Genomic DNA, 13,975 nt, shown 5'->3' with positions numbered 1-13,975 from the left:
GAAAAAAACAAAGACGGCCTAAATGTAGTCCGCATTTTACTAATAACGAGTATATTCCTAACCATTAAGCGTGGTGAGCTTCCTAAACACAGACGAGAACCGCAAAGTAGCGCGTAGACAATAGATCAATAATAACAACTCCCAAAGAGCGTGGTGTTGCCACACCAACTTGAATGCGCCGATTCCCAATCGCTTGCAAAACCCTTGACTCGACGACAACAAATGCCTTTCAATCGCTAAACAGTAAACAAAACTATACACTTCACTCGCCAGTAGTGTACGTTGTTGGGCGTGATCGCCTCACCCACTGACCTCTTGTCTTTCTTCATTTCTCATTACCCAGACATGATTTCGTCATTCATGTTCCAGGCCGTCTCGTTCACAATATCAAACCACACAGACTCGTCCAGCTCCCCAAGTAGAGCCTGCGACGAGCCCGGCGGGCCTGGCATGCCCGGAATCGCAGCCGCAGCCGCAGCCGCAGCCGTCGCGTTCATGTCCCCCGCGTGGCACTGCAAGTTGACCAGCTCCCTTGCGTTGAAGAGCAGGCGGAGGAGGCGCTCCCACGGGTCCTCCGCAATCGGCGCCACCTTGGCCGGTCCAGCAGTCCCCGTGGCTGCCGACTCCCCGCGACGCTTCTCGATAATCAGCGCCAGGTCATTAATCTGCCAGTGCAGCACGTGCGTGATCGTCAGCTCCGACGCCACGTGCTTGGGGTCCCAGCCGGGCAGCCGCAACATCAGCAGCTTGATGCTCGTGATGAGGCTGTAGGCGATGTCCGACGTTGTTAGGTTGACGTAACGCGGCCGGTCAATGTCACGGTTGAGGAAGCGGTTGCGGAAAAAGGCCCGCAGCGACCGAATGCACGACCACAGAAGCTCCAGGCGCGTCTCGACTGGCATGCTGGCCGGCCCGCAGTACTGGTCTGACAGGGCAATGTCTGTTAGAAGGACTTCGGAGATGAGGAGGTGGCCGCCGAGGGACGCTGTGTATTGTTAGCGAGCCTGAGCTATTCTGTAATATATCTCAAGTGTGGGTGCCCATGACGTACGATCTTTTTCTAAATGCTTTGGTAGCGTTTCTCGGAAGTTCTTGATTTGCTCTTGAAAGGTCTGAACCATGACGGGGATGGGGAGTTGCATGGGATGGCTGGGGTCAAAGGACATCGTGAGGGCAACGTTCTGGGCGATCTGCTGCGACTTGACGAGCTTGACCAGGAAAACATCCGACGGATATTCTGCTGCGCTCTCGAGCGTCTTGAGACAGAGCTCGACGTGGGACGTATTCATAAAGACATCTGTCTTCTTATTCGTCGCAAAAACACTGCAAATAGAGCTGTTAGGGATGGAGTGTTTTGCAGTTACATGAAATAACCGCGTGTCAAGTTCAACTCACATTGTATTTATATAATATGTAGCGGCGTAGGCCCGTAGGGGATCTAGCTGGGAGTATCTCGCATCGCTCGGCAACGGGTCGCAGCTCGGAGAGCTCAGATTAACGCACATGGAGCGCGCTAGGAAGAGAAGATTGGTCAGCTGGTGGCCCTTGACTGCGTACTGGTACCACGCGACGAGCAGCTGCATGCCCTGTAGTAGGTCGAGCGTCTTGACGCCCTCGACCACGGCCGCGCGCGCCATGTCGCCTAGCAGCTCCGCGCCCAGCCGCGTCTGTCGCGCCGCATCGAAGAAGGACGCCGTCAGCATCATTCCCTTCCAGAGGAACGGCCGTTTGTCGCGAAGGTCCTCGGATGTCATGTCCCGCGGCACCACGATGAAGGGAAACGTGTCCGCCCACAGTTCGTGATAGTCCTGGAGCAGCGCCGCCGCATCCTCGGGCAGCGGCCAGATTGAGTCCATGTGCTGAAAGGCCTCAGCCTCCCAGCCGGCCCGTGGCGGCGACACCGACTTTTCTTTGCCGGCGCCAGCGCCACCGGGTGAACTTGCCGAGTTGGGGAACCAGTGCTGCAGGTTGACAATCTCGACTAGGTCGCTCTGGACGTCGCCGCTGTTTACCGTCTTGGCGCTGGAAGTCGCTCGCTCTGACGTCGCCGCATCCTCGGGCGTCGGCAGCCGCGCGTGGCCTTGACCGACTTGTGAGGACAGTTCATTCAGCCTCTTCTCCAGCTCGGCGACCCTGGATCTCTTCGGCCTCTTCTTGATGCGGGGCGGGGCCGGCGGACGGGAGAAGCAGTCCTTGTTCAATCTCTGGCATCTATGCGATTATCGAATCGACAAAAATAGCATCAGTTTCATCTTCACTTGTTTTGCAATACTTTGTTTCATTCGCCTGTCCATTCAAAACCCATCGCGCATCGGCGGCCCCCATGTGAGGAGCGGCCAAACCCACCCTCTTTGACATGTGATTGCCAACAAAAAAGGATCTCAACAAAAAAAGCAAAGACTCACCTCTCGCATTTGTCGCCATCAGAATTTCCTGGAATGCATCGCGCCTTAGCCTTTGCGCAAGTCGTACAGGCCTTGGGGCCCTTTTGCGCGGCCTGCATTGCCGCGCCAGGTTGCGTGGGTTGGCCAAAGCAAGACGTCGTGGGTTGGGTGAGCTGTCCTGTAGGTGATGAGATGGGGATTATGGGCCGAGACCAGGCGACATTGGTCTGGGGAAAAACAACAAGTAGGGTTTAAGTGACAGGCCAAGATTGAGCGCCGACTTTGGACGGTAACCAACGCAATGTCGGGATATGAAGGCAAGTAGTAGTGTGAGTAGTGTGCGTAAGAAGCGTCAGGGAAATGTCGTTGATAAAAACGATGTGACAAAAGGAAAACGAAGCGGAAAAAGTTCAGGCAACGTTGTGTAGGTGTAAAAGCCCACTTGTCCGTGGACGGTTGGCTTGCAAGGATAGCGCACCAACTTCCCCGTAACTGTCGAAGGGGGTCTTCTCCACGCGGTTTGCCGTTACTTTAAAGTTGGAAATGCAGTGTAGGAGTCAAGAAAAACCGTGCCGGCGAGTGTGGGTGAATCACCATGATAAACTCCAGACAAAGATGGTTGATGGCACGGCTGCTGGGACCGAACCCGCCTTTTCCCCAGATCGGAGCTAGTTGTTGGTACGCTGATGACAGGAATGAGCCTGCTGCTGCCGTTTTCCAGAGATGTGGTCCAAGAAATGTCGAGAAGGGAGGCTTTGACGCTGCAGGTTGTTCTGTGTGTGGTGCTTGTTGTCAATTGTTTAGTGTTGGGCCAAGGCTCAGGGAGGCCGGTTGTCCTTTTCGTCCTTTTCGCTTGATCCCTGACAAGACATTATTAAAACAATCGGCCGGGAACCGCGAAGACCGCGAGCGAAGTCAAACTAAAAAGAATGACCCTATTTCTTGCGTCGCAGACGGCTGACCATTGCCAGGCGCGGGGAGACGTTCCCTCGGCACGGACGACTAAATTAGCCCGTGCATCCGGTGCAGTGACCTCTCGCTCCTCCGTGGTAACGGGCATTGGCCGCCTGTCAACTAAGGAGTTTACCTCATCAATTTTTCGGCTAATAGCCTTCCAGTAAGTGTCACCCGCACAAAAGTCTTTCTTCTGGGCTGGCGTCCTTTTCCCATCCGTCCTTTTCCCATCGTACGGCGCCCGCGAGTCACGTTTGAGTCCAGCCTCCCCCCCTCTTCCTTTCCCAGTGTATAACCAGGCTTGGCTAAATGGGCTGACCTTTCTAGAAAGCCCCGCCTCGCCAAAAGAGGTCAAAGCCACATGGAGCAAGCCCGTTCCCCAGCCCGAAAAGCGCCTGACTTCCTAGGCAGAGACTGGTACAAAACTCAAAAATATGACCTGAAGCTATTTAATAAACGATTGGCAACGTGGTGTGTCCTGTCGGTATGTACCTGTTATTAATAAGTCGACGAGACCATTCTTTCCCCAGACCCGGTAACCCGTAGCGGAGCTGAAGGCTGAAGAGCTTAGACTAACCATTCCTCAACGCGCAAAGGCGATGAGCCTAGTTGTGAAGTCTGACAATGATCCAATTGGCCAAGTCAATGCCGAGGGTATACAAAAAAAGGAGATCACACATCAGTCAGCAGGAGGTAGGCGTAATAGGCCTGCGAGCAAGATCAAGCTTTAGTCTTGAAACGACGATGCGGTAGTCGCATCACATGTTTTTATTCAAAATCGTTGGGCTTTTATGCAAGCCCAGCGACGATCAAAGTAAATCATTCAGAAAGGTTCGCAAATATATTACGAGGAAATAAGCACACATCAAGAGTAGAATGGAAATGAGGTTGGGCCGCAACTGGTTAGCTGTAGAGTGCGCGGCGTTCCTGCTCCTAAGCAATTGCTACGCCAGCAGCTCGAGCGCCGGCCGACTCTTGCTTGAGGAGTGCTTCAGTGAAGCTGGTGCCGTTCTCGACCTGCCCAGTCGCCATCATCTCCCTTCTAGCCTGCTCGATTCCAAGCTGCTTATCGGTCCAGAGGGCCGACTCGACGGCGCCCTCCTCACCAACACCGATAAATCCACCTTGAGCAGCCCACTCCGAAGTTCTCTTGATGCCAAGACGGGTCCAAATCTCGTCAACGGCGGCCACCAGCTCGTCGCGGTACTCCTTGGTATGGCCAGGTGTCGGCGTGATGCGGAGGCGTTCCTGGCCAACCGGGACGGTCGGGTAGTTGATGGATTGCACGTAGATCTGGTAGTCCTTAAGAAGCATATCCGAGGCAACCTTGGCCAGTTCGGCGCTACCAACAAGGATGGGAATGATGTGAGATGGGTTCGGCATGACGGGGATGTCACGCGCGCCCATCTCCTCCTTGACGGCGCGGGTGTGAAGCTGCTGCAGCCTACGGTCACCGTCATATTTCATTTGATACTCGATGGACGCCTTGGCGCCCGCCATGGTCGCGGGAGGGAGAGAGGTCGTAAAGATGAAGCCTGGAGCGAGAGAGCGAATCATGTCAACAAGTTTGGCGCTGCCAGCAATGTATCCTCCAACGCAGCCGTAAGCCTTGCCCAGAGTACCGGTGATGATGTCGATGCGATCCATGATGGTGCCGCGGGGCATTCCCTCCTTGTGAGCCTCCCAGTCGAGATGTTCTGCGACGCCGGCACCACTGGGTCCATACATGCCGACGGCGTGCACCTCATCGAGGAATGTAATGGCGCCGTACTTGTCGGCGAGATCGCATATGGCCTCGATCGGCCCGATGGAGCCGCACATGCTGTAGACAGACTCAAAAGCGATAATCTTGGGCATATGCAGCGGTAGCGACGCAAGCTTGGCCTCGAGATCGGAAACATCGTTGTGCTTGAACACAATCTTCTTGGTGCCGGAATGTCGGATGCCCTGGATCATGGAGGCGTGGTTCAGGCTGTCTGAAAGAATGACGCACTCGGGGAGCTTGCTGCCCAGAGTGGCTAGGGTCGCATCGTTGGCGACGTAGCAGGAGGAAAAGACGAGAGCAGACTCCTTGGCGTGCAGCTTAGCCAGGGTCGCCTCGAGTTCGACCGCGTGTGTGTTGTGGCCGGAGATGTTGCGTGTACCACCGGCGCCGGCACCGTATTCGTCGAGGGTCTCGTGCATCTTTTCAAGGACAATGTTGTTGCGGCCCATGCCGAGGTAATCGTTGGCGCACCAGACGGTGACCTTTTCCTCCTTGCTGGCCATGTGGGCGCGGGGGAACTCCTTGGCGAGGCGGTTGATGTTATTGAAGTAGCGATAAGACTTGTCCTTGTGCTTCTTATCGAGCTCCTTCGTGTAGAACACATCGTAGTTGAACTTGGTAGCGTGGTTTGGGCATGCGGCAGCAGCAGTGGCGGTGATGGCCGCTTCTTTGCGATGAAACGGCACAGTGGGCGGTATGGGGCCTATTTCAACGTAGTGTTAGCCTTTAATGAACGCAATTGGTGTCCTAGGAGCACTATAGCGAGACATCGGTGGTTCATCGTACCTTTATCACGGTCGCTAAGGAACGGTGTCTCGACGGCGCGGGCTTCCTGGTTCCGGCTGGTGTGAATGCTCGCGCGGCTCGGTTTGGCGTTGACGGAGAAAGCGCGGAGGCCGGAGAGGGCGGCGTGCTTAGATGACTGCACAGCGAGGGCCTTGCCCATGACAGGGCAGCGGTGGGCGTAGACCTGCAGCTTAGACATTGTGCCGCCGCAAGGCGAGGACGGCTGCGGGCGGACCACACTCGACATGGCACGGAGGGTTGCAGGGGAGGCGGCCTTGAGGAAAGGGCACATGGCCTTCGACTGACGAAGGACGCTATCCATGGCGGGCGAGATTGATTCGGTCCTGATTCAAGAGTCGATGATCGTATTTTGAAGAGCGCTTGGAGGCGAAGACCAGCAGCACACTGGGTCAGACGTCGTATGTAGGACTGGAGCAGGAGTGGGTGCGAGGGGCACCTACTGGCTTTTTATTTGATCAGACAATTCAAGTGTTTTGTGCTCAAAGAAACCAGATATCTCAGTCAATGAGAGAGAGGGGGGATGGCGGAAAGGAAAAAGAGAAAGGCGGACAAAAAAAGTTGCTTCGTCTTAAGTAAGATGTAGAAGACGAGAAGGAAACTGGGAACTGGGGAAAGGAAAAGGCGAAACGCCAAACGGATTTTCAGTTTGGCGCCCTCAGCCGGGACGGAAGCCAGGACGGAAAAGGCACTAACAATTAATGCAACAGTCTCGGCTTATTTGTGTTAGCATCATCCCAGCGCCCACATTCGATGGGCCGGCGGAACCTGGATGAGCCGGTGGCAGGTACCTCTAGTACATAAGTAGCTGGCTGGGTGATCCAAATTTCACGCCCTCTGACTGGCTGGATATGGCTACCGCTTTTGCCTGCATGCCTTTTCTTCATTGTCTCGGTTGCCACCGCTGCGCAAGCTCTGTAAAGAAACAAGGACTCGTTTTTTTGTACGGAGTAGTATCCGTATTATCCTCCCCGGCTGTCTGTTACCCGGCATGGCGTGTTGCGGGATGCCCTGACCTACCTACATAAGCTCGGGTCACTCCGGCGTTGGCTCGCTGTTCGGCGTGCATGGCCACTGTTCCGGACTCGGCCTGGGCTTGGCCCACCACTAAAACTACCACACAACCGCTTGATAAAGCGGAGCTCTGCAACAACTAGCTGAGCCCAGCGCGTGACATTGGGAAATATCAAATCTCCCCCTTCCTATTGGCTGTTGCTAAGTAAGAAACGTCGTTTTGCTTGCTTCTGCGTATCCTGTCAATGTCTACACTCCCTCTCCGTTCAATGAAACGATTCGTCTACTAGACTGTGATTGCTAAATAAGCTAGGTATCTCGAGTTGTGCTGAATCCTCTTCCTTTTCTTTTGCACATAGTAAAATCAAAACTTTGCCCGAACGCCAATTCATGCCCTATGCCAAGCTTTCCATACTGGAATCAAGCCTGCTCTTCCCAATTCATCCTAATTCTCAAATTCTCACCGTCTGCTCAGCAAACTCTCTGCTAGTCGTCCCTGTCCACGAATGTTGTTCGCCCATGATGGCAGCTCTGGCCCCTGGTCAGTCCGCAGGTCGCTTCTCAGGTCGCTTCGCACATCGCTTCGCCGCTCGCCGTTTCGCATGGTCGATGCCCGTCGTATTGCTCGCAAGTCCTCCAACGCCTGCGTTTTGTTAATTTTATTATCGAACCATCGGCTCGGCGATCGCATAATGTTCGATAGGCTCTTTTCTCGCAAATTCACGTCAGTTCTTGGTTGCTCGTCTTTTTCGGGAGCCACGTTTTGGCTGCCGTCCGGCCACTCGTACCTCAGGGTCCTTTGACTTGCCCCCCTCGCGAATTAGATCTAAGGAATTCTTTTCGCAGATAAGTTCTAGGTCCTGGAGGCGCTCGAGAATGGCACCCTCCTCGGTCGCGCCCAGGAACCGTCCAGAAAACCGGGCGGCTGCTATTGCCAGAAGAAACCTCTCATTCTCAACCTTCCCAGCCAGCATGTTCCAGTGTAGAGTATCAGCTGCATGCCCTTCGTTCCGCTCTGACAGGGCCACCTCGATTTCAGCTGTGATGGAGTCCGCTTTTGCAAGCGCATCGAGCGGAATAGGTTGATTTCGGGCCACGACCACCGACAGCGCAGCCGCCAACTTCTGTCGGAACTGCTCTCGCGCCTCCGCGCTTGACGCCGCGTTGAAAGCAGATTTTCCGTTGTTGGGCACTGAAGAGGCCTGGACTACGGTCATTCTCGGACCACCGTTGCCGTAGAAGGTATTAGAGCCCAGCATAGGCATGGGTCCGGATGAGGGCAACGAACGTTTTGTAGTAGCCGGAGCCGGAGCCGGAGCCGGAGCCGGAGCCGAGGCTGGGCCCGAAGACTGTGAAAGAAGATAACTGTAATGGCCGGTTGATTGATATGCAGGGTCGGGTCTCTCCGAGAACCCGTCCTTATTCGGCTTGCCCGAAACAATATGCGAAGCAGCTCTCTGATTGTTACCAGTTCGCTCTGTCTGCATCATTTGGCTGTATTTTTCCGGGTCCGCCACCCGCATGTTGTGCCGCTCAACCATGCTATCGGCTTCCTTGCGTTCCTCAGCCGTCAGTGTTTCAGTCTCGTCTTCTTCTTCGAACGTGTCAGAGGACATGACAGATGTAATGGCCCTTGTATCCGCATGATCTAGCAAGTGGTCAAGGATGACATCCTTCCCCTTGAAGTCGAATCGGGATTCAGTGGCGTCGACATGCTTGATCTTATGGATCAGGTTTGCGAGTCGTTTTGACCAGCTGACAACGTTCTTCTGGTCCACCACTCGGGCTGCTAGCTGAGTCTTAAAGACTGCTTTGTTTTGCAAATCCTCCTCAAATGACCCAGCAACCACGAAACGGTAGACAAACACAGGCTTTCGCTGACCGATACGATAGGCTCGTCCAATTGCTTGCTGGTCTGAGACAGGGTTCCATTTAAAGTCAAAAATGACGACTCGGTTCGCACCATGGATGTTTAGACCAACACCACCCGCATTCGTGGAAATCAGATACACTTGCGTCGAACCGGTGTTGAAGTTCTTGACCATCTCTTGGCGCTTGTCAATTTTGGTGTTGCCATCCAGTCGACAAGATTCCCGGCGCTGGCTTGCAAAGAGTTTTTCCAGGTAATCTAGCGTCGGGATTGACTGGCTAAAAACCAAGACTTTGTCACCGAGACGAGCAGATTGGTCCAGAATCTTATTGAGGAGTTCAACTTTGTATGAGAGCTCGGTGCGCTCCAAGCTTTGACCAGCGGTGATCTTCAGAACCTCACCTATTGTTGCCATGGGGAACCTCGCCACCTCGTGCCCTTTTTCTGACTTGACGTTCAGCTCAATGGCCCTTTTGCGATAGACTGCCGGGTGCGCACAGATGAGCGCCAAATGGTTCAGAATGCCAAACAAATTGGCTTGGTTGACTCTGTCGTCGCTGCTGTCAGAGCCATTGCCCTGTATGTAAAGGTCATACAGCTTGCGCTGTATTTCAGTTGGCGGAACTGAAATGACAAATTCTTCCTTTGGCGGAAGCTCATGCTTCAGGCATGACTTAATTGTTGCGCGGTGGACCTTTGGAGCTGCGGTCGTCTTCAGAACTTGAAGCATCTTGATAGCCATTCGCTTTTCAGAGCTGGACGAGTCATGATAAAGGCCCTGATGAATTGGCGTAGCATACATGTCCCTGAACTCCTGCAGTGGACCTAAAAAATTTGGAGCAACCCAATTGATCATTGCGTAGTACTCTTCAACGTTGTTTGCAAGTGGTGAGCCAGTCAAGGCGATTCGGTTGCTCGTCTTTATTTCGGAAGCGACCTGTGTAATATTCGTTTTTGGATCCTTGAGGAGGTGCGCCTCGTCCGCGATCACTACCGTTGCATTATCGACCAGGATCCGGTCGAGGCTGGTCGGGGTTCCATCACCCTTTCTAAATCCGGACTTGAACATCGTATAGCCGATAATCAGCACACCTCCCTTATGAACCCAGTCTTTGGCGTTCTGGATTCTCTGAGCGGGAGGTTTCGCTGCTTCGATGGTAACAATATTTCCCATCAGCTTTTCAGGAGCCCAGATGGCAAACTCGTCCTTCCAATTCTCTACCAGACCTGCAGGGCAAAGGACCAGAACTTTCCAATCGCGCAAGTCCTTAGGGATCTGATCACGTAGTTGATCCGTCAGCGCTGACTCTCGCAGCGCGACTAGAAACGTGATCGTCTGCATCGTCTTGCCCAAACCCATGGTGTGAGCCAACAAGCAGCCCTGTCTTTCGCTCTCGTGGCGGACAATGTGGTTCCAAAGGAACCTAACGCCTTCGATCTGATGATCTTTGATGCGACAAGAAATCTGGGGGTTGACATAGATGAAATTTTGGTCGTCTGTTTTCGACTCATTGATGATAAAGCGCGGCGCTCGGGCAGAAGCGGCATCGACTGTGTTGTTTTTCTGGATAGAGGCACGAAGCTCGTCTCGACGCCGCTCCTGTTCTCGCATGTCTCGCTCTGCTCGTTCGCGCAATTCGACACCGCTCCTATCGAGAATAATCGCCTTCTTCTTGTTCTTCTTTTTGCCTCCACCCGACTTGGTGGAGGTCTGGTCGGGAAATCCATCGATTTCAACGAAGCCCTCAATACCGAACTCATCGAGGCGAGCAATTTGGTTCCTCTTGGGGAATCCATTTTGAATGCTTCCTAGAAATTCACAGAATAAAGGAAACGACTTCTCTGAGTGTTCCATTTTGTCAACATCTTTAGGCTTCAATTTAGAGATCTTCTCCTCTTTCCGGTATTTGCATTTCTGGAAACTCAGATAAACGAGCATCAAATCAAACACCGCACCTTGCTTGAACGAGCCTGTGGCTTCTATTCTGCTTTGGGCAGTGTCGATTAATGCCCGCCAGATATCGGAGACGCCGTTTTCACCAAGCCAATGGAAGAAGGCTTCGCGCCTTTCAATGTCAAGTCTCCATAATATAGAAATGACAAGGCGAAATCGGTCCCCTTTGCGGGCCCAATGCTTAGGATGCTTCTCCCCGATTTGCGCAAGTGCATCTTGGGTAAACTCGTCAAACCCGCGATGCAGCAGTTTCTCCGCTGTGCCATCCATTTCGACATCAGAAGCCATCGTCAAATCAATGACAGTTTGAGGATAACTAGTTTCAGCCATGACAGAGGAGACAGGGCTGTGCGGCACGCTGTGGTTGTTGGAGTGTGCAAGTGGAAGATGGCAACTGGTGGAAGGCGAGGGGATGTTTTGTTGTGGAACAGGAGAAATCGCGCGCGCAGATACAGAATCGTCATCCACAATAAAGTCCTCCAAATTCGATTCTTCTTCGGAGCTTGATGAAAGCTGGTCGCCGTGAATAACTCTTCTCGGCCGGGGTTGCTGATGTGTTTGAGTGTGTGGATGTGAACGTTTCGGTGGTACACTTCGCAAGGAGAACAAGTTGGCGAGCCACTCCTGACGCAGCTTATCGACCACCGTTTGTTCGACAATGCACGTTTGAAAACGCAACTCTTCGCTCGTCTTCCACGGCAGGCCCCTCAAATCACGGGTAAGGGTACTGAGACGATCGCGAAAGTGCCTTGCCTCTTGCTGCGCTTCAAATGCTTTTCGCCGCAACAGACTGTGCTTTTTAGCTTGACCCCATAGACGGTAGGCTTTTCTCTCGAGTTTAGGCAGTTTGTTTTCTTGCCACTGAGCTTGGAATTTGCAAATTTCCTCGTTGATGATTTCCTCGATTTTCTCAGAGGCCAGAAAAGACGAGTTGGCTTGTTTACTCTCTGCTTCCTCGTTCGCCATCTCACGGATGGTGTCTTCGTCCAGGGATGCCAAATCGTCGAAGTCAATAACGTCTCGGTCACCGTCGGAGGAAGTAGAGACCTTGACCCCAGACTGAATTGTGAGGATCTTTCTATTATTTTTCAAGAGATATTTTTTCAGCCGAGAATAGATAGCTCTTGTCTTCCCTCGCGGTTGTGGCGCATTAACCGAGTAGAAGGTGTCCGAACCGCTATCTGAAGAGTAGTCAGGCTCTAGAGGAACCATGTCTGCCACCGCCTTCTTGCCGAGGTAGGCGGTAGATACTTCTTCTCCAGAGAAAGAAGCGTCAGCAACGCGTACCATGTGAGGGGTGCCTAATTCAGGTTCTTCGAAGCCTGGCATACGCTGTGTAGCAGCGCTAGCCGATATGTCCGTAACAAAAGTAGGGGCTATGCGACGGCGTTTTCGGGGGAATTCTTCCAACGGCCCTACTTTTTCGGCAATTGCAAAAAGCGGTTGCATAGGAGGAGAAGACGTTTTGTCAAAGGGACTTTGTGATGGTGGTGCAACTGGGAGGGTTGACATCTGAGTGTGCAAGAAGACCTGATTGATGCCGTCGGTTTCGATGCTCTTCTTTTCTTCACGAAACTTAGGACTTTGTTTCTGAAGCTGCAGAATCTTCCTGATAAGTTTGGCGCGATGGCGAGCGGCCGTAATGCCGAGACATTCTATGAGCTCTTTTCTCGAAAAGGCGAGCTCATATGTCAACAGCGTCTCGCCATCCATAAAATTCTCACGCAAGAGCGACTCAAGAGCCGAGGCATCGTTAGTCCACTCCACACCATCGCAGCAAAGCTCCTGGCAGACCCTGTCGGTGTCCCAATGGAATGGGTCTTCCGATGGTGGTTGTGCCATGCTGACCTTGTCGTCACACAAGTGATAGGCGACGCTGTGATTCTTTTACTGTTCTCTTGTTAGACAGTCCAGTGGAAATTGTGACGGGCCGAATCGGCACCGAAGGAAATACTCGCGCCGCTTTATCACGTACATTGCACATTTGTATGGCTATTTCTGAGAAAAATGAGGGACTGAAGCGTGATGCGACGACAGGGTTGCTCGAGAACCAAAAAGCCTATCACGCCACAGCTGGAGCGTATGCAGCCTTGAAAGCAAACTAGTAGAGAGAGGGCGATATCTCGAGTCAAGAAAATCTTGGTGGTGGGAGGAGATGGGCTTCTCTGCGACGACGTGAGGGAGGAGTGAGTCGGCAGTGATTTTCGGCGTTTGCAGCAGGGTGTGTGCTGAAGCAGCTGGCACGTGACGACGTTGCGTTGATCAACGATTGCTGCTTATAGACAGAAATGACGCGAGTTTGCGACCCAGCGCCTCCATCAAGTTCAAATCAGGCATTCACTTGTTGACGTCGACGGCTTTTCGTTTGAGCAGTAGCAAAAGGCCATGCTGAAGTCGTCGCGAAATTTTAGTGGGTCGGCGCTTTTCGCGCAGCAGCGCGCAGAGGTTATTAAACAATTATTACTGGGGTACTGGAATAACAGTAACTTCGATATTTACGGACCACTGTGCCTGCAGCAACGTTACAAGATATTGTAAATTGATAAAAGAAGAAGTAGGGAGCACAGATGTCTCTTTGAAAGTGGGCGAATTAAAAAAATACCCAGGTACACAGGTAGCGAAACCAAGAAGCGTGGAGTAAATAAAGAAATTGCCAGAATTATATGAATTTATGGCGCATATTTTTCTTGATAGCCTTTTTTCTTTCAACCAGCAGGACAATCCATAATAAGTCTTGGGTTGATGAAAAGTTGTATTTTTAAGATGGACGCACTGTACGGAGGTCGCTTTTAAACTCGCGTTTGAGGCTTTTTAACCTCACGTTTGGAGCTTTTTATTTTGCCTGACGAATAATAGGGTTTATATCTCTTACATGTCCCATTCCTTCACCCTCTTTTTCATCAGCACTTTATCTATCTTTGTTAAATGCCTGCGTCTGGATATATGTCAAAATTAGTGATACCAACCCAGTAGTTAGCGCCGCAAGCTGATCGAACACAACAATGTACAGCAGGCCACAAAAAGTCTGGAATATGATCAGCGCCACCGACCGCGTCACTAAGAACCCTATGAACAAAGGTACCTCTAACACACGCATTTTTATAGCAAAAAACGAAGTACCTATATTTTTAGAAAGCTCTTTAGTAGGGCTTTAATACCGTGTATAGAAACCCTTCGCTTTCTTTACTGCTTCTATGTGGTGTGGCCATGAGCCTAACAACCGCTGGACT

The 13,975-nt window shown here is 52.4% G+C and overlaps 3 protein-coding genes across 3 annotated transcripts; all 3 read right to left on the bottom strand.

Moving 5' to 3' along the window:
- Window positions 1–335: 335 nt before the first annotated feature.
- ISF_02704 (Zn(2)-C6 fungal-type DNA-binding domain protein) lies at window positions 336–2,503 on the bottom strand (the record flags this gene model as incomplete). The annotated part of the gene is made up of 4 exons (XM_018846310.1): window positions 336–985; window positions 1,052–1,335; window positions 1,396–2,211; window positions 2,406–2,503. 4 exons carry the CDS (start codon window positions 2,501–2,503, stop codon window positions 336–338), a joined length of 1,848 nt encoding a protein of 615 aa, XP_018706038.1.
- A 1,768-nt stretch (window positions 2,504–4,271) lies between these two features.
- ISF_02703 (5-aminolevulinate synthase) lies at window positions 4,272–6,211 on the bottom strand (the record flags this gene model as incomplete). The annotated part of the gene is made up of 2 exons (XM_018846309.1): window positions 4,272–5,806; window positions 5,890–6,211. The coding sequence occupies 2 exons, from the start codon at window positions 6,209–6,211 to the stop codon at window positions 4,272–4,274; spliced, it is 1,857 nt and encodes a 618-aa protein (XP_018706037.1).
- Window positions 6,212–7,381: 1,170 nt separating this feature from the next.
- Window positions 7,382–12,587, bottom strand: ISF_02702 (SNF2-related protein; the record flags this gene model as incomplete). Its single annotated transcript, XM_018846308.1, has 2 exons — window positions 7,382–7,564; window positions 7,710–12,587. 2 exons carry the CDS (start codon window positions 12,585–12,587, stop codon window positions 7,382–7,384), a joined length of 5,061 nt encoding a protein of 1,686 aa, XP_018706036.1.
- Window positions 12,588–13,975: the final 1,388 nt, after the last annotated feature.

This window comes from Cordyceps fumosorosea (genome assembly GCF_001636725.1).
Source record: "Cordyceps fumosorosea ARSEF 2679 chromosome Unknown scaffold_5, whole genome shotgun sequence".
Taxonomy (NCBI): Eukaryota; Fungi; Ascomycota; class Sordariomycetes; order Hypocreales; family Cordycipitaceae; genus Cordyceps; species Cordyceps fumosorosea.
Note: the sequence above shows the minus strand (reverse complement) of the source record. Positions and strands in the feature narration are given on the sequence as shown.